This window comes from Phyllostomus hastatus, unplaced genomic scaffold (assembly GCF_019186645.2).
Source record: "Phyllostomus hastatus isolate PE091 unplaced genomic scaffold, TTU_PhHast_1.1 phas_contig_329, whole genome shotgun sequence".
Taxonomy (NCBI): domain Eukaryota; kingdom Metazoa; phylum Chordata; class Mammalia; order Chiroptera; family Phyllostomidae; genus Phyllostomus; species Phyllostomus hastatus.
Genome location: NW_025333854.1, coordinates 5,980,998 through 5,999,283, shown reverse-complemented (window position 1 = coordinate 5,999,283; position 18,286 = coordinate 5,980,998). Strand labels below are relative to the sequence as shown.

General features: G+C 47.2%; 1 protein-coding gene across 4 annotated transcripts in view; it reads left to right on the top strand.

The window, feature by feature from the left end:
- Positions 1-18,286, top strand: part of NNT (nicotinamide nucleotide transhydrogenase) — a 79,918-nt gene that overhangs the window by 12,075 nt on the left and 49,557 nt on the right. For all 4 annotated transcript variants that reach the window (XM_045839871.1, XM_045839872.1, XM_045839869.1 and 1 more), the window contains exons 4-7: positions 1,663-1,880; positions 5,210-5,297; positions 7,496-7,584; positions 9,830-10,017. In XM_045839871.1, coding sequence (XP_045695827.1) covers positions 1,663-1,880; positions 5,210-5,297; positions 7,496-7,584; positions 9,830-10,017 — 583 coding nt within the window. The remainder of the gene's footprint in view (positions 1-1,662; positions 1,881-5,209; positions 5,298-7,495; positions 7,585-9,829; positions 10,018-18,286) is intronic.

The following is an 18,286-nucleotide window of genomic DNA, read 5'->3' as shown; positions in this document are numbered from 1 at the left end:
GGGAAACCCCGTCACACAGGGACTCCGTCCTCGCTGTGATGAACCGCTCGACCCTGGGCCCGTCTTCTGAGTCAAGGTTGTTAGCATCCCGAGGAACTAGTGACCTGCAAAGCGCGTTCAAGGGGGCATTCTGTTGGCTTAACTGGCTCTGCTGGGCATCCATCCACAGCAGCCAGTAGGATCAGTTCAAAGTTGTCCTCTCATTTTTATTAAATCCACATTATAGATTCTCACTGAGGAAAGGTAGACCTTGTCAGAGGGTCTTCGTTAAAGTCCGGAGCCTCACCTCACATGCAGGACCAGATCAGCATCCGAAATGGGAGTAGCAGACAACGGTGTCTCGGCGGTAGATGGAGATGAAAGTATTGGCCCCGAGCTTGTGCTTGTTATTTCCTCTTAAACCCAAAGTCCCGGAGATGTCTTTTTCTTTCCCTATGCTTACTTGCCTAAAAGCACTACTGTGAACTGGGAGCTGAACTTTCACTGAAGGTTGATTTTAATCTTGGATATAAAACACACTTGAAAACCCTTTTAAAATGGAATTTGAAAAATGTGCCTTTAAAACGTGGACATTTGGAACTTTCAAGCATGTGGAGTGTGTACTTGTTGATTGACTTGATATTTCTTAACATAACAGAGTTTATTGTAGCTTTTTGCTTACACCCAATTCAGTGATACTTTGATTTCATCTGTCTATAAATACAGGGTCTGGCACAGATAATGCCCCTTTTGTATTGCAAAAGCTTTTATTTTATTTTATTTTTATTATTATTTTTGAAAGATTTTATTTATTTTTAGAGAGGGAACGGGGTGGGGAGAGAGAGAGAGAGAGAGAGAGGCATCAATGTGCGGTTGCTGGGGGTTATGGCTTGCAACCCAGGAATGTACCCTGGCTGGGAATCGAACCTGGGATACTTTGGTTCCCAGCCCGCGCTCAATCCACTGAGCTACGCCAGCCAGGGACAAAAGCTTTTATTACCAAATCATAAGCTTAATTCTTATAGAATTATAAGCATATAATTCTATAACATAACAACATCACACTCAAGCGCACCATATGACATTTTAAGTGAAATGTTCAAAATAAAACTATAAATTATTACACCTCTATTATTACCCTACTCACCACACACAGGCAGGCCTTACTTCTGCCGGACCTTGAATTCATCTGGAATGTTAGTGATATAAATCTATACACATGACTGGGAGATTTTAGCTTATAATGTCCTTAACTTCTCAATACCCCAAATGTTTATGCTTCTTAGAGTGAGAAGAATTGAATCTTTGAATACACAACCAAAACCTCCTGCTTATTATAATGTCTCTTAATCATACCAGAGTCACGGGTTTTGGGAGGACAGGTTCGTTGTAGGACCTGCGTGTGGTTCCCCTGCCCTGTAGTTCATTGTCACACCAGTCCCAGGGCTGTTTTAGGTGGTATGTGCTCTTACTCCGCCCAGTGTGACGCTCATCAGAGGAAAGATGCCATAGATCTTCGTGGCCTTACCCTTGTGTAGGAATTTAGCCAGGCATTTGTTGCTGGAAGATCACGTCTGGAGTATTATTTCCATCCTGGCATATTATTTCCATTGTGTTCTTTACTTGAAAAAAATGTCATGAAGGTATTTGCATGTCTAATCGGCGACTTGACTTTCTCTGCAGGTGCGAGCCCCCATGCTCAATCCGGAACTCAATGCTCACGAAGCGGACCTTTTAAAGAACTCGGGAACACTGATTAGTTTTATTTATCCGGCCCAAAATCCAGACTTGCTAGATAAACTTTCCCAAAGAAAAACGACAGTCCTGGCGATGGACCAGGTCCCGAGAGTCACGATCGCTCAGGGGTATGACGCGCTGAGCTCCATGGCCAACATCGCCGGGTAGGTGTCTTCTGTCTCCGCCCACGAGAGAGTCGCGGCGTCCCAGGCACACGCTCCCTCCCGTAGCTCTTCTCTCTTCCAGCGACCTCGCTCCTCGCCTGGCTGCAGACTGTAGCCTTTGGAGAGTGCACGTAAATTGTTTTTAAGGCTCATTTTATTGTTTCCCAGTCATCAGTTAGGAAATGGTTCTCCGTATCGTATGCACCTTTTCAATCTTCATGGGTAGAAGGCGAGGAGTATTTCTTCCCAGGGAAGGAAATAACTGACCGATTATTTGTAAGAGGAATTTAACTGTGTTTCATCTGTGTGTGCATATCTATCTATCTATCTATCTATCTATATATTTATATCAGGTTGACATAGCTGTTTTTCCCCCAGTGTCACTGAGGTCCAGTTGACACACAGCACTGTGGAAGTTTAAGGATAACATGTAGGTTCATGTTCTCTGTTGTGAAATGATTGCCACAATAAGCTTAGTTAACCTAACTTGCTGTTTTTGTAGGTCAAAAATGGTTGGATATGGGCAGTTTCCTATGTTTCAATCTAATATGTACATATTAGCAGATTTCAGCATTTTCATTAGGTTTTGCTCCAGTAAATTCATAAAATACTTAATAGGGAAAATGTCTACACTTGAAGAAGTTTCATCTGGTGCCAAACCTATGCTGGTAGCTGAAGGTGAACCGTTTTCTCTAACCTGTACGGCCAAGAGGGCGATAAGCTTCATTTGCCCCGTGCAGCACTGATGCACTGAGTCTGCCGCCTGGAGCGCCGTGTGGAGGGTCATCCTGGCTAGGACCCCGTCTGCTAGGAGGAGTCGGGTTCTGCGTAGCCCCGCCTGCCGCTGGGGAGGGATGGGCGTGGCCCTGTGAGTGTGGCCCGGTGCTCGCTGGGCTTGGAGAGTGGGAGGGATCTGGAAATCGGAGGGTGCTTATGAAATCAGCTCATCTAAGCAAGTGGCTGGACGAGATTTTAAACATGAAAACTATTAGTAGTCACAGTTTGCTAATATGAATGAGGCACCCACAAATGAAAAGGTTTGAAAAAACATTTGCGTGGTAAGAAGAATAACTCGAATAAAGCCTGACACACGAGCTGAAGGTTTTCTTAGGTTTTTATCTTAGATATAGCGCATCATATGCCACAGACTCTACGTTGGGTTTTAGCTGTTCACTTGGGACGTAAATGAGACCGATAAAGAAAAATGACAAAGTGAAAACACACTTTGTTGTCCTTAATGTAATATGGCAAATGGTTGGTTTAAAGATATTTTTTTGGTGATATAAGTTATATATACAGGAACAAAATAAATGTTTGCCATATTTATTTAGTTTGTAGAAAAGTTTTGCAATGAGGGACTTAAACTTTTATATAGAAAATGTACAATGTAAACTTTTAAGGGTGCTCTTGATTTTGTCATGTGCAATGTGCATTTGGGAAAGGTTATCAAAACCAGTAGCTCTAGAGTAGTGGTTTTTAGCTGCAGAATCTTTTGAGCAAATGAAATGTGATGAGGCAAGGGAAACAAACCCACTCAGGACAGAGTGGCCTCAGCTGGGCTGAGGGATGGAGGGGTGTGCAGAAACATGTTTCTTCTCTGTCCCACCCACTGGGGCTCCGGGGCTGGATGGAATTTGAACTTGTGGGGACCCATGGAACACAACTTAAAGAATCGCTACTTATGTCCTGAGCTGACATGGGCAAAGGGTATAGTTTGAGATGTATTATCTAGCATAGTTGTCACACAACATGTGATAAATCATTTTCCGTCTAAACCACACACACACACACACACACACACACACACACACACGGCCACACTATGCTGAAGACACGTTCCTTCCAGTTCATTGATGTTGATTCTGAGCTTTGTTGCCCCCACCAAAAATAAGTCCACTTTCACCTTTTCCCCACCATCAACATTTTCTTGTGCATTTCCTGTGGAATCAACTTTGTTATTTTTTCAGTGTAGCAACTGCATCTTTTAAAACATTAATTCCAAATTTAGTTTCTTACAGTGGCCTTTGAATCTTTATCATGTTTGCAAAGTTCTGTCACTTGGATTCAGAAATAGACTAACAAATCATGTAATCTCTAAAATATTTTCTGGCTTTAATATAATTTAACTTAAAACAGTGCATGCTTTTGCACCAATTATTATGTCAAGTAATATTTATTTTGTAAAAATATGATTAAGGTTTTATTGTAAGCCAGCAGGTGGGCCTTACCATTAAATTGTTGCATTATAACATGAAGCTAGAGTGTGTGTTACTGAGTGAGAATGTGTAAAAGTGTCTTTTAGGCCTAAAACGGTATGACAGTGAAATTCATGTAATGTGTTAAAAATATCCTGTTAAGGAAAAGACGGTGCATTTTACCAGTTTTTATTGCATGGGGTGTGTGTTTAGCTAAAAACACTAATACTTCCCGAGCACTCACTGTGACAAGCTTTGGGTAAGTGCTTTTCCTGCATTGTCTCGGTCAGTCCTCGTGGCAACACTGAGAGATGCTCTCTCGTCCCCACTTCACGCACGAGGAGAGCAAGGGCCGGAGCGTTAAGGACATGTGGCCGCGGTTGCCCCGCTGGTCGGGGGGTGGGGGCGGGGGGCCTTGCTGTGACCCGGGCCCTCTGTCTCGGAATCCCATGCTTTCAACCCGTAGAGAGCAAGGGAGGTGTTTTCTTTTCTGTATTCGTTCTGAGGTCGGAGTTGGGATTTTATTATATACAAGCATATAGCAAACCCAATTTTTTAATTTTAAAGTTTTTGTCGTATTATATAAATGCTGTATCATCACCAAAGAAAGCTCAGACAATATAATAAAGTAAAACAGAAGGTTTGAAATACCTGTGGTCCCAGCATCCAAAGAAAAGCATTGTGAGCATTTTCTTGTCTTTCCTTCATTTTTTTTTCCCTATCACAACTGACCTTCTGCAGTATTTGCTATAAAGAAGGTGGGGAATGTCAAGGATAAGACTATGTCTCTTAGGTTGGATGCTGGGTTAGCCGTCTGGCTCTGCCGTTCACTAGCTGGGGGGCCTTGGGTCGGTCTCTTCCTCTCTGTGTGTGTCAGTGTCCTTACCTGTAAAATGAAGATAATAATTGTACCTATGCACCTGATTGTTGTGAAGGTTAAAGGTGTAAGTGTATCTACAGCACTTAGAACCATTTCTTGACCCATAGTAGGTACTCTATAAAATGTTAGCTATTATTCCTTGACGATTCAGTTATAATGGGTGACTCATGAGGATATATGAGCCTAACATCTTTCACTTTATGGGATTATTCATGCATTTGTTTCTTTTTCTTTTTCTTTTTTTTTTTTTTAAGTTATAAGGCCGTGGTACTAGCAGCAAATCATTTCGGACGCTTTTTCACCGGTCAGATCACAGCTGCTGGGAAAGTCCCTCCGGCAAAGGTAGGTGAACCTTGGTACCGTTCTCATAGTAGGAGCTCCTTGGTGGCGAGGGTGTGTAGGGGTTTAAAAGACAGCCATTTTCCCAGTCTGTTATGTCACCTTCACCCTGATGACCGCTGTGGCTTGTACAGATGGATGGTGGGGCCTCAGAACTGCTTAAGATTGCTTGAAAAAAAAAAAGATGGTTGAGATTCAGAAACATTCTAGTCTTTTTTCTGTTTTTGATTTACTTGAATTCTTAAAGGGATTTTGGATAACTTGTTCTGTGTTTCCCATTTATTACTATTTTTTTAAAGCTTCAAGGTACCATTTAGCAAATTCTTTTTTTTTAAAGTCTATTTTTTTAAAATTTAACTTTTGAAGATTTTTTTAAAAGATTTTATTTTTTAGAGAGGGAAGAGAGGGAGAAAGAGAGAGAGAGAAACATCAATGTGCAGTTGCTGGGGATCATGGCCTGCAACCCAGGCATGTGCCCTGACTGGGAATCAAACCTGCGACACTTTGGTTGGCAGCCCGCAATCAATCCACTGAGCTACGCCAGCCAGGGCCTCCATTCAGCAAATTCTTGATTTCCCAATCATTGTGACATTTTGGTTCATTGAAAAGATTGTTTTGGTTTCCTCACTTTCTGTCTAATTTTGGGTCATGAGGGCAGGAGACGGAGGTGGTAGAATCAGGATATTTGGCAGGTGGGAGAGGGTGCAGTTTCTTTCATCTAAATTGAGAGCAGAGTGGAGAGTTGAGAGGCAGGGGTGGCCAGGTGGAAGAGTAGATGACGTTGTGGTCCCCCCAACCCTTCCTACGCACGGTGACAATATGAGCACGTCGGAAGGCACAGGAAACAGGACTTGAACTGTGGGCATCCACCTGCAGAGTGTACCTGTCGGTGGGGTGCAGGTGCACACGGGCACCCTGCGTTTCAGTGCTCTGTCATTATTCATGCAGCATTCTCACACAAAGTAAATCACCTAGGAAAATGAGATAAGCACAATAGCGGCTTTGAGCAATCTAGTTCATTGCTTTCAAAACAGGTCAGGCGGGGAAAGCGTTAAGCGTTTCAAGAGAGAAGGAGTATATTCCTCTTGTAAGGTCACATTGCTTTATTCTAGTGCTGTTCCCTCTTTTAAATTGTGGGGCCTTTTGCCAGAATATGTTTGTTCCCTCTGGTCCCTCTTTGTCCCCTTCCCTGTAGACGTGCCCCTCCTCCCCCCCCCCAAATACCCCCCCCAAAACCATCACCATTAAGAGCAATTCAGAGGATTCTTGAGACGCTGCCCCGGGGTCGCTGGAGCACCATTAGACCAGCCCAGCGTTCTGAAAGAGGGGAAGGAGGTGTGGGCGTGGTGGGTGGGTAGGAGTCCGTGAACTTCACTGTTCCTGTGGGTGGCATTCTCTCTCTCTGCTCTTTTTTTCTCCCTCCCTCTCTCCCTCCCTCAACAAGGACTTGCCTTCAGTGGACTGGAGAGCATAACAGGGCTTTTCCTGGATGGTTTATTCCGCACCGGAGACAACGGCTTTCTCATTTTGTTTCCTCGAAGGCAGGGGAGACTCTTGTTTCTGAGGAATTCTTTGGTTCCCTTGGCTCTGAGCCTCCTGTGGTTAGGGAGATTAATGACATTGCTTTGTGTTTCAGGTATAATTCATTCAGAATGGGTCCCAATTAGGCAGCGATTACCTGCCGTTCCTTTCAGAAGCACTTGAGCTCAAAATTGGGGCTGGAGTAGAGGTGTCACCGAGGTTGTATCCATCTTTGAAACTTATTTTGGTATTTTATGAGCTTAGTAAAACCTCACCATTTAAAAAGCGAGGGGTTAGCTAGAATGCTACACTGGGAATGTCAGTCAAAGGAGCTTTTCTGAAAGAACCCGTTGACCTGTAACACATATAATAATGCTGACCTTGCTGGGTGTAGCTTTTACCCTGAGATGCTGATTGTCGGGCTATTTTTGGTGATGGTTGACGCCTTGGCCAGCAGTGTCCCTTTGGTAAATTTTAAAGGAACAGTGGCCTTCAGTTCAAGAGCTGTCTCTCCACTCAGTACATTCTGGGGGGGGGCTGGTCATTGCCACCGGCACCACCTGGTTTGTTACCGAGCGCTGCCTGGGTACCAGGCCCTGAGAGTTACTAGCAGACGAGCTCTCGTCATCAGTGGATAATGACCGTGACTGAACACATACGGGCTCTGCCTTCCTTCCTAGATCCTGATCATCGGCGGGGGCGTTGCGGGGCTCGCCTCTGCAGGGGCAGCCAAGTCGATGGGGGCGATTGTGCGGGGATTCGACACGAGGTGAGTGCCGTCCTCCTCGTGACGGCTGTCAAGGGAGGGACACGTCTCAGGTGGATGCTCTCCGTAGACTTTATCAATTCAAGGCGCTCATGGAGAGCTTTTAAAATACGTCCACTTTTTCAAAGTCAACTCAAAGTGCAAACGTATTACTTAGGGGAAAACATTTAAAGACCCAGACTCAGTACACCAGATATAATTAAAAAAAAAAAACAAACCCAAAAAACAACCACCGCAAAACAAAAGAATTGAAAGCTCACACTCTGAAACAAAACATGAAGCAAGTTTTGTTTCTTCACGTGGATTAGCAGAGAGACCAGAGTTGTCTCTGTCCTCAGCGTCTACCCCGTTGCCCTCCTGTGCCCTGTCTCTGCTCAGAGTGGGTTGGCACCCGGCTGGGTGTGAACACCGGTGTTTGTGAGCCTGAAGGAGGAGCACAGGAGACGCCCTAGAGGACACACCGGGGTGTGTGCGGGAGGGGCGTGCTCTGCATTGATTGGATGGAAGCAGTAGAGCTGACTGGGCAACAGCAGATCCCTCAGGCGAAAGTGCTTGACCGGATTCATTGTATATTTCTTTAAAGCGGACATATCGACATTTTCCCAGAATTTCGTTAAAGAGAAGTTCCATTGAAATGAATCTTCCTTTCAGAAGATGCTGGATACTGGATTTCATTAAATGCTTACTGAATATTGTGGTCATTTGTGTTCTAGTTCTTCAGGTTGAACCACGTAGTTGCGTATTTTCAGCTGAGGTCAGTGGAGGAACAATGCCTCCGCTAACCCGCAGCATGGAGTGATCAGAAATAGGTACCACCACTCGAGGGTGGAAAGAATGTGACTTCTCCGAGGAAAAGGTGTTCTGTAGAACATGGCTCGCCGTGCTTGCCTGGGACTTGGAGAAGCGATGTGCTGATAAAAAAAGCTGTCCTGCGGAAATAGGAAAGGGCATTTCCAAGGTCGCCAGGACGAGCGCTAAGGAGAGCCAGAGTTGTGCGTGCCATCAGTCCTGCCTTTTCATTTTTGGAGTTTGCCGATGTGAGGTTTTGGAAGACCCCCCCAAGCCTGGGGAGAGCGGGTGGTTCAGGTCTTCCCTGTGGTGGACGATATTCTTAAAACGGAAATGTATATATTTTGCTTGACTAAGGGATGATTTGAAACTTCGTGTGGGGTCAACCACCGAGAATTTTTTAATTGAGCTCATTGGTTTAGATTGAGTATCGAGAAGACAGCTAGAATATAGCTGTGGCTTAACTTCGTTTTTATTGACCTTCATTAAGATACCTCAAGTACCCAGGGAAGAAGGCAGTGGTTTAACTGATATAATACTCTTCTAAGAATTATAGCCCATGAATAACTATTTCGAGACTGAGGGTTGGTATCATGTGATAAATATGTAATGCAAGTGTATTAGAAAACACACTTGATTTTAAATTCTTTTTGGAAAGCCGAACGGTATATATTTTCAGTTAAACATCCGAAAACCTAAGGACAACACATTGGCCAGTGATATTAACAGGGTATGATTTTCGAATCCTTTCAGATAGCTGGGAGATCCCCTTTAGAACAACAGTGAGTGTCTTGCCTAACGCCTGTATTACAAAGTTGAGAAACATAAAAGCACCATTTTCTTTCTTACCTTTGTCTCTGTGTGTGTGTGTAGTGTGTGTGTGTGAATAAAGTTTTATTTACAAAAGTAATTGGCAGGTCAAGGGCTGTAGTTTTCAGATACCTGTCCTAAATGCTTACTCTCTTTCAGGCATTGTGCTAAATGCAGATGAAAAAAATAGCTTTTTTCAAACACGGTTTAATTAGCACCTGGGGCCAAAATCATATCGGTAAAATATGTCTAAGTGAGAGTCATTCATGTGAGAAAAGTCCCCATAAATCGAAACATTTACCAACGAAAACCTCCACCCGAGTGATTTGAATGAAGCCAAATCTTAATGCTGGTCAGATTTCTTGTCATCATTGACCGGGGAGCCTGGTGAAGCACAGTGGGTTACCGGAGCTGGAAAGAGTGAAATCCCTCTTGTCCTTTGACTAAGAAGTTCCTGTCGTTTCTTTAGTGTCAAAATTACCTCCCTTTAGAAAAACACTTCCACAGTGCAATCAAAGTCATCAAAAGAAAGCCCCCACTTTTGAACACAGACAACCTCTTCTTTTTAAAAATGCGCATGTCAGTGAGGATCTCGGGTCTGTATGAAGGGCTTGAACTATAACCTCTGCTTTCCCTCCTGCGATACCAGAGCCGCAGCTTTGGAGCAGTTCAAGTCCCTGGGCGCCGAGCCCTTGGAGGTGGACGTGAAGGAGTCTGGCGAGGGACAAGGAGGGTACGCCAAAGAGATGTCCAAAGAGTTCATCGAGGCCGAGATGAAGCTGTTCGCTCAGCAGTGCAAGGAGGTGGACATTCTCATCAGCACTGCCCTCATCCCAGGTGTGTGCCGGCCCCGGGCCCCGCCGCAGCGCTGTAGCTCATGATGCCGCCTTCCGGCGAGGGTCAGTCCTTGTTGCACGTGGGGATTTCTTCAAGTGGAGCCCGGTTTGCTGTCTAGAACGTGAGAACGCGTGTGCGAGAGGCAGGGAAGACCAAACCGCGGCAGCCCCTAGAGAAAAACGGTCGTTGATGATTTGGTGTATTTGCTTCTGGTCTTTTTTTCTGCATTTTTTTTTTTTACCAATACATTTCTTTTTTCAAACTATTTAAAAAATATTTTTAAAAATTTATTTATTTTTTTTAGAGAGGGAAGGGAGGGAGAAAGAGAGAGAGAGGAACATGAATGTGTGGTTGCTGGGGGCCGTGGCCTGCAACCCAGGCATGTGCCCTGACTGGGAATCGAACCTGCGACACTTTGGTTCGCAGCCCGCGCACAATCCACTGAGCTACGTCAGCCAGGGCTTTTTCTGCATGTTTTTATCTGTGTGCACAGATCGAGTTCTTTGAACACAGATACATTTGTACATAAAAAAAGGTGATATTGGTACATAATTTCCTCTGTTTACATCCTTGACAAAGTGGTTTTTTAAGCGATTTCTGTTCTCTTTGGTACGATGCTGCCTGTTTATTGTAGGACACGCACACAGTACTGGAAACTGGAGAAAAAGTGCAGATCTGAAGCCCCACCAGAGAGGACTGTTAGGAATCTTTCCGTGATCGTTTTTCCAGATGTGTGAGAGGAAGAGAGGAGAGCTTTGCGTGCGTGTGCTTACTTATGGACTTTCCAGTATATTCAGGTCCGGCACAAATAACGCCCCCCCCTTTTATTACAAAATCATAGGCGTGTCATTCTGTAACATAACAAGGTCGCACTCAAGCACACCCTATGACAGTTTAGGTGGAACGTTCAGTATAAAACTGTAAATTATCACACCCGTCTCATCACCCGACCAGCCACACTCACGCAGGCCTCACTCCTGCCGGGCCCTGTCTTTCTACTTCAGGATATGGCACTTTCTCCCTGTCTGATTTTCCCCCTTCACTTGTTTGGTCTTCGCAGTCAAACTGCGAGCTTTTTCGATGTCAGCAATCACTTTCCGGCCCATCACGACATCCTCTTCTAAAGAACAGTTTTCACTCAGTGATAGTTGCCAAACCAGTAAGCACTTATTAATTAATCAACACTAGCTCGATCTCGCCCTTTCATATCCCACCTTTCACAGTCGCACCCCTCCGCCTGTGCTTGTGGTGTTGGGTAGTGAACAGCATGCCGACTGTGACCGTTTCCCTTCCTGAAAGACGGGGGGGCGTGTAATGAGAGCTTGCGGGGTTCCTCATGTCTGATCCCCCAGAGGAGTCCCCGCCGTCGCTAGGGAACTGCGGACAGTCAGCGGTTGCTTTCTCATGAGGTCCGGGCCGGTGGGGGAGAAGGTCTCTTCTGCCCCCCCTCCCCCGCAATTGCGGCTGTGAGAGACCCAGGGGCAGGAGGGTTACCATACCTACGGGTTTGTGGGGAAAACGTGCCTCCCAAGCCCCTCTTTCTGGCCTCTGTGTGTGCCGGTGATGCCTGGTAGGTGGGCTGGTCTCTGCAGACACCCCCATCCCGCCAGAGGTGGCTGCCGGGTACAGGGGGGTCACAGGGCTCAGCCCGCGGAGGAGGACGAGGGCGCCGTGAGTGCAGAAATGAGGCCTGCAGGTGGGGGCGGCTCAGGCCGGCCAGGGCCCAGGGCGGCGTCTGCGCCTGTGCCGTCCGCCAGAGGGGAGCCCTTCAGGATGCGTCCTGCTGTGACTCCTGGCCGGGCTGCAGCACAGGTGGCTTTGGAGGAGGGATGGGGCGGCCTTGGTGCGTGCGCCCTCTGACCTTGGAAAGGGAGCTGCTGCGGGCTGGGGAGAGGAGTCACGAGCTGGCTCGATGCGTCAAGTGGCCAGCAGAGGGTGCTGGAGCATTTGTTCATACTGTTGGTCAGACTTGACTGAGGAACTGAGGTTAGTTTGGACACAGCGTGTAGAATTGTCACTGATCATGAAGCTGGAAGGGAGTGATAGAACTCATGACTTCTTATCTAAAACACGTATTGACTTTTAGGGCATGCCCTCCATAATATCTTATTATCATTTTTTAAATGTTTACCTGAGGATATGTTCATTTAGAGAGAGGAAGGGAAGGAGGAAAGGAGAGAGAAAGAAACATGGATGTGAGAGAGAAACATTGATTGGTTGCCTCTCATATGTGCCCCGACCAGGGATCGAACTCACAGCCTAGGTATGTGCCCTGACTGGGGATTGAACCCACACTTTTCTGAGTATGGGACAATGCTCCAACCAACTAAGCCACCCAGCCAGGGCTATTACTTTTTATAAATAGTTTATAGTAAGTGAACTTTAGTGGAGGGTCAAGTTGTGTAATAAGTTTTTTTTTTAATTGATTATAGAGAGAGAGAGAGAAAGGGGAAGAGGAAGCGCGAGAGAGAAACGTCGATTTGCTGTTACTCTTATTTATGCGTGCATTGGTTGGTTCTTGCATGTGCCCTGACCGGGGGTCAAAGCCGCAACCACTGGTGTAGTGGGACAATGCTCTACCCACTGGGCTACCCAGCCGAATGCGCACTGGGCCTGTGTAACAAGTCTTAAGGAAGCCCTGTTGAGAAGTTTAATCGATGTGTTCCACTGAGTCTCTCCTGTTTGTAACCTTTTCTGAAGCTGCGCTCTGCCTCAGTGCATTAAACTTACGGAGACCCGTGCTCCAGGCCACGGCTCGTACTCAGAGAGCTGGTCTGAAGAGGGCCTTTCTGTTGATTTTTACTTTTTTGAACCGCCCCCCCAAAAAAAGTGAATTAAAATATTATAAGGGAGAAGATGATCTTTTTAAAGATCCTTTATATTTCTGGGGGGCTGAAACCTGAAAGTATGAGCACTAAAAAAAAGATTGAAAAGATTATGTATGAGGGGGAGGCCCCCCCAAAAACTTGGAATTATCTTCTGGAGGGTGGGCCCTTTATAGTACAGGCTTCCCCTGCTGGGTGAGTGTCCTCAGAACCCATCTGCATCAGTGTACCAGCTGGCGTTGTTGTGAGAGGCTGTGTTTGGTTCCAGCGAATTTTTTTGAAGACTCTTTCAACGTGTTTGCCCATCTCATGCTGGGTGATTTACGAGCGCACCTGCCCACACCGAGCTGAGTGTTCAGCAGTTCTCGACCAAAAATGGCATGACACCCATGCCCCACCCTTCCTGTCACCCGGTCTCACCCCTCCAGCGACGTTTTTTTGTTGTTTTTCTGGATGAAAAAAGTCCTCAAAGGGAAAAGTTTTCCTGATGTGGAAGAGGTGAAACAGAAAACAGCAGAGGCTAAAAGGCATTAAAATCGATGAGTTCAAAAACCGTTTTGAGCAGTGGGAGAAAAAAAGTCTCGGTAGATGTATTGCATCAAATGGAGAGCACTCTGAAGGTGACTGAAGTTGCAACATGGAAGAATAAATATACAATTTGTAATAGATAAGTTCGGGGTTTTCTGCCCCCCCTTGGAAAGGCACGAGTGCCCTTGGGAAGTCGGTGTCCTGGGCCTTGTCCCTCTGCGGGCTTTTGTCCCGGGCCTTCGCCTGGGCCACCTGACGGCGCTCTGGCTCCTGGAAGTCTCTCGGGGCAGAAGTTATTCTGAGGTTTTCCTTGGGTGGGATCCAAAGGGGATTAAGCTAAATGTCAGAAGTTCTCCGAGTGGAGGCTCCTGAGACGGGGATCCTCGTGGCGGCCCTGGAGGCCTGGCGCGGGCGACGGTGTTCAGAGGGACACGGGCGGCCAGCTTCGGGCTGCGATGTGACCCCCAGGTGGCCGTCCGTCAGTGGGCTCGAGAAAACGACCATGTCCCACTTAGGTGGGTTGTGCGGGGAGCGGAACTTTTCTGGGGCCTTCGAACTGCCCTGCTGCCGGGGATTTTGTGCCTCACCGTCGCTCCAGCACCTACACCCCCAGGGTGGGGCCGGGTGCCGGGTTAGAGGCTAGGATGTCACGCCGTGTAGGTGACTTCAGGATGGGGCCTCGCCGACCGTCCCGTTGGGAGGTGCTCTGCCCACAAGGACGAGCCCCCCATCTCCCTGTCCAGCTCTTTGACCTTGGACACCACCCTCAGAAAGCAAGGCAGCCCTGTTCCCGGGGACTGTTCAGGCTGTGCTCGTGGTCTTCTCTGCTGCACCTTTTGAGACACGAGAGGTTTTTCCCCAGCATCCCTCGTGTTTTGGAGAGACTTTTCACAGACTTGGAGTGGGTGATCGGGAGGAGGTTGAAAGTCTGGTCAGGGAGTTAAGGAAGGGAGAGTCGGGGTGGGGTGAGGAGGCATCGGGGAGCTGTAGCTCCGACTGCGTGTAGGCAGGTTCCCCCAAATTCCAGTGAGAACTGAGACTGTGGAGCTCACACCAAGCCTGCGCTGACAGAACCACCTCGTGGAACAATCCTAAGCATCAAGAGGCCATGCAGCTTTCCCACTGTCCCCTTCCCGCCCTCAGGTCTTGCCCTCGTTTTGTAATTGAGCCAAAGCTGGTGGAAGTCCTGGGGTTTGTTCAGTCATGGGGACTGTCTTGGGGCCCCGCAGTTCCCAGCATCCTTAGGGAAAGGCGTCTCACACAGTCAGGATCGGGGCACACCGGCCCCCCACGCCCAGCCTGTGCTGCAAAGCCTGCGCTCCCTGGAACGGACTCCTCACCTTTCAGTTTCTCGTCCCGATTTAGCTTCCGGGCCTCGCGTCAGACCGGTTTATTGCTCTCTGGGTCTGATTTCAGTCACGCTGGCTGCCCCGACCTCCTGGAATAGGCCAAGGACTTTCAGGCCTTTACACACTTTGTTCCTTCCCTTGGGAATGCGTCCCTGCCCAGCCCCGCCTCTCAAAGTCCTACCCACGCCAGCGAACACCTCCTCCGTAGTTCCTACCATCATCGCCTGCTCCACTCGGTAGGAAGCCCTCCTTTTCCCTCATTCACAGCCCTTGGCCAGGGCCTCCCAGGCCAGCTGCTCTCAGTGTCCTTGCCCTCGGTTGCCCTCGGTTGCCCTCGGTTGCCCTGTGCCCCTGTTCACGCGGTGAGAGTGTTTGCTGTACCCCGTCCTGGCGCGTGCTTGGCACGGAGCCTTGCCCCCAGCAGTGGCTCAGCTAACGCTGCCGAGCTACTAACCCTGGTGCCGTTCTTAGGTGTTGGTGGGCACAGTTCCTTTCATTTTCCCAGGGCCACCCAAGGAAAGATGGAGAATGCTCTGTCGACCCCAGTTTTGGAGAGCAACACTGCAGGGCATAATGTAAGGCTGGGAAGCCAGCAGTTTCATTTTCCTCGGATGAGTATCCAGAGGCGGATTTGCGGAGGGGCACGGCAGTTCTTATGGGCCTGACGTTCCAACAGGGCGAACCAGCCCGTGCAGGTGGGCGGTGAGATGCCCCTCCGCCTCCCCCTGGGTTTCTGCACCGGTCACTGCTCGGGGGACGGGATGACCCTCAGGTCAGCCAGGCCCACGCTGGAGCAGTTCTGGAGGTCGTTTCTCCCGCGGCTCTCGGACTGGGTGGAGAAAATGAAAACCAGAGCGGTGACAGGAGGAGGCGAAGGAGGCTGGCGAAACACCCGCGGAGCTCAGGGTGAAACCGTGCTCCTAAAATGACATTTCTGAGAGCGTGGATACTCTCGTTCGTTCGCAGGGTCTTCTCGCGCTCTGTTTGCATTTAGTCAGCGTGTTCGATACGGCGTCACATCGAGGAGTATCCCTGTCTTCCTACAGTTTGTTCGCGACACATGTATTTTGGTTTGGGTAAATGGGTCCCGTGATTTACATGACCCATCTCGTTGCTACTATACTGTTATGTATATATGGCATGTTCTTGTGACCGCAGGAAGTTTTTCCCGACCTGGTCTAATTCGATGCCTCCCAGGTCGGGAAGTTAAGGATTTCTCCATCTGATTACGTGCCCTTGAGTAGTTCCAGTAAATCATGCAAAAACGCTCTTTGGAAACATCATAAATTTTGTGGTAAACCCATTTCATCTCGGTCTCTTGTTCTTAATATTTTTAGTGGCTTCCTCTTAATTTCTTTCTTTGGTGACGCCCTTGAGGTTGTCTTCGAGGGCTCGGTGCCTTTCCTAGGAGGACAGAGTCCGAGAACAGTTTGGGTTCGGAGGACCGCGTCGGGCCCGACTCACTCGCAGGGGTGCAGTGCGTGGCCGGCGGTCTGGTAGATCTCTCGTCGTTGGTGTTTCGTTGAAGCTCGGTCCCTCTTTCTGGACTTAGCGCTGTAGAGAGACCAAGGGTATGTCCTTTTGCTGTACGTAGCGATAAGCTGTTAAAGCAATTTTTAGAAGTGAGTACATTTTTTTAGAAGTTTCTAATTTTAATACTTTTATAACTGCATCTTAGCATTCGATTAATGAGCAAATGCAGGACTGTGAAAAGATACTACGAACTGAGTCACTTTTAAGGATGGATCTGTGCGAGTCAGCCGCGGTGCCAACAGGGCGTGAGGGAGGCGTTTTGTCAGGCTACAGTCAGGTCTCGGTGCGCGCAGAGAGAGGGTCAGGGACACCTCACCCGGACCTGTGGCGCCCCCACTCACCCCAGGTAGTGGCCGCCCAACCTGGGAACTCTATACTTAAAATTTTTAGATGAGTGCTTCTAATCCTTCGGCTAGTCTAGTAACGCAACCGTTCACTAACCTTCCAATGCAGACTCTTTTAGGCCTAAAACATTAGACCTCAGGGCTATAAGTGAAATTTTCCTTCCCTACCTAGCCTGTACTTGGTGGGCACCAAGTAAGTATTAAAATGGATGTTTGGATGAGGGCTGTGAGTACGTGATGTCACACCAGTGCCCTGACAAAAGTATGGGAACCTACTCCTAGCTAGGAGGGACCTGGGTGATCTTACCAGAGAGTGATCACCAGGAGGAACCCAGAAATGGTTCAGGAGGTAGACCATCAGGCCAGATTTTCCAGCCACAGTTTGTACTGTGCCAGGAGATGTATTGAAAGTTTTTCCTCTCATTATTTTCTATCACAGTGATATTTTGGGGGGATGGGAAGGTGGCTTTGTGGAAATGTAGCAACTTTGGTCTTTGTATATCTCATCCTTTGTAGAAAAATGATAAAATTAACAGAAATGGACAGTCGAAAGGGGAAATCCCAACTTTGTCTTTAAAAATAACCTTATCTGGCCCTAGCCGGTGTGGCTCAGTGGATTGAGCACTGGCCTGTAAGTCAGAGCATCACTGGTTTGATTCCCAGTCAGGGCACATGCCTGGGTTGCAGGCCAGGTCCCTAGTTGGGGGCATGCGAGAGGCAACCACACATCTATGTTTTTCTCCCTCTCTCTCACTCCCTTCCGCTCTGTCTAAAAATAAATAAAATCTTAAAAAAACAACCCTATCTGCCTTTTAAAATGAACTGTTCCAACTTCTTCTACAGTTATGTCTTGAAACACCTGATATGCTCACTTGATCTTTTACCTTTGTATCCAGGATCTGTTCCAGGCTGTCTCCGGGGTATGTGGGACATCTCTTTGTATTTGAAGGTTTGCATTAATCATCGGATATCTTTTTTTCTATGTGTTACACTGTGAAAAAGCTGTACTCATCCCCCTGTTGGTTATCCACCCTCAGTTCTGTCTGTCTCCCTTTGCAAGTGTGGCGATGCACTTTTTGAAAGGTTGTCTCAACCTTTGCTTCAAGTGCTGTGGCAGGAGGGGCAGGTCACTTTGAGTGAAGCCATTCCAACTGGTCAGTAAATGGATTAGTCTAATGGCATTTCTACATTATTTTAACTTTTCTAGTACAACTCTCTCTTTTTAAAAAGATTTTATTTAATTTAAGAGGGGAAAGGTGGGAGGGAGAGAAACATCAATGTGTGGTTGCCTCTCGTACACCCTCCCTGGAGACCTGGCCTGCAACCCAGGCATGTGCCCTGACTGGGAATCGAACCAGTGACCCCTTGCTTCGCAGGCTGGCACTCAATCTACTGAGCCACACCAGCCAGGGTCTAGTCTTCAACCTAACCTATGTCTTCAACTTAAAGCAGAAACTGGTTGTGATTATGCAGGAATACTTTATTATTTATTTTATAAAAATAGTATGTGACTTTTGTTGGAAACCCACTAAAGCGCCAAGTAGGCAATAGGTCATCTATAATCCCTCTACTTAGTGAAAAATACTATTAATACTTTTCCATTTCCTCTCAGCTTTCTTTCATGTATTTTATCATGTTAGATCAAAATATAATATCTTTCTTACTTTCTCCATTTAATATAATATAATAA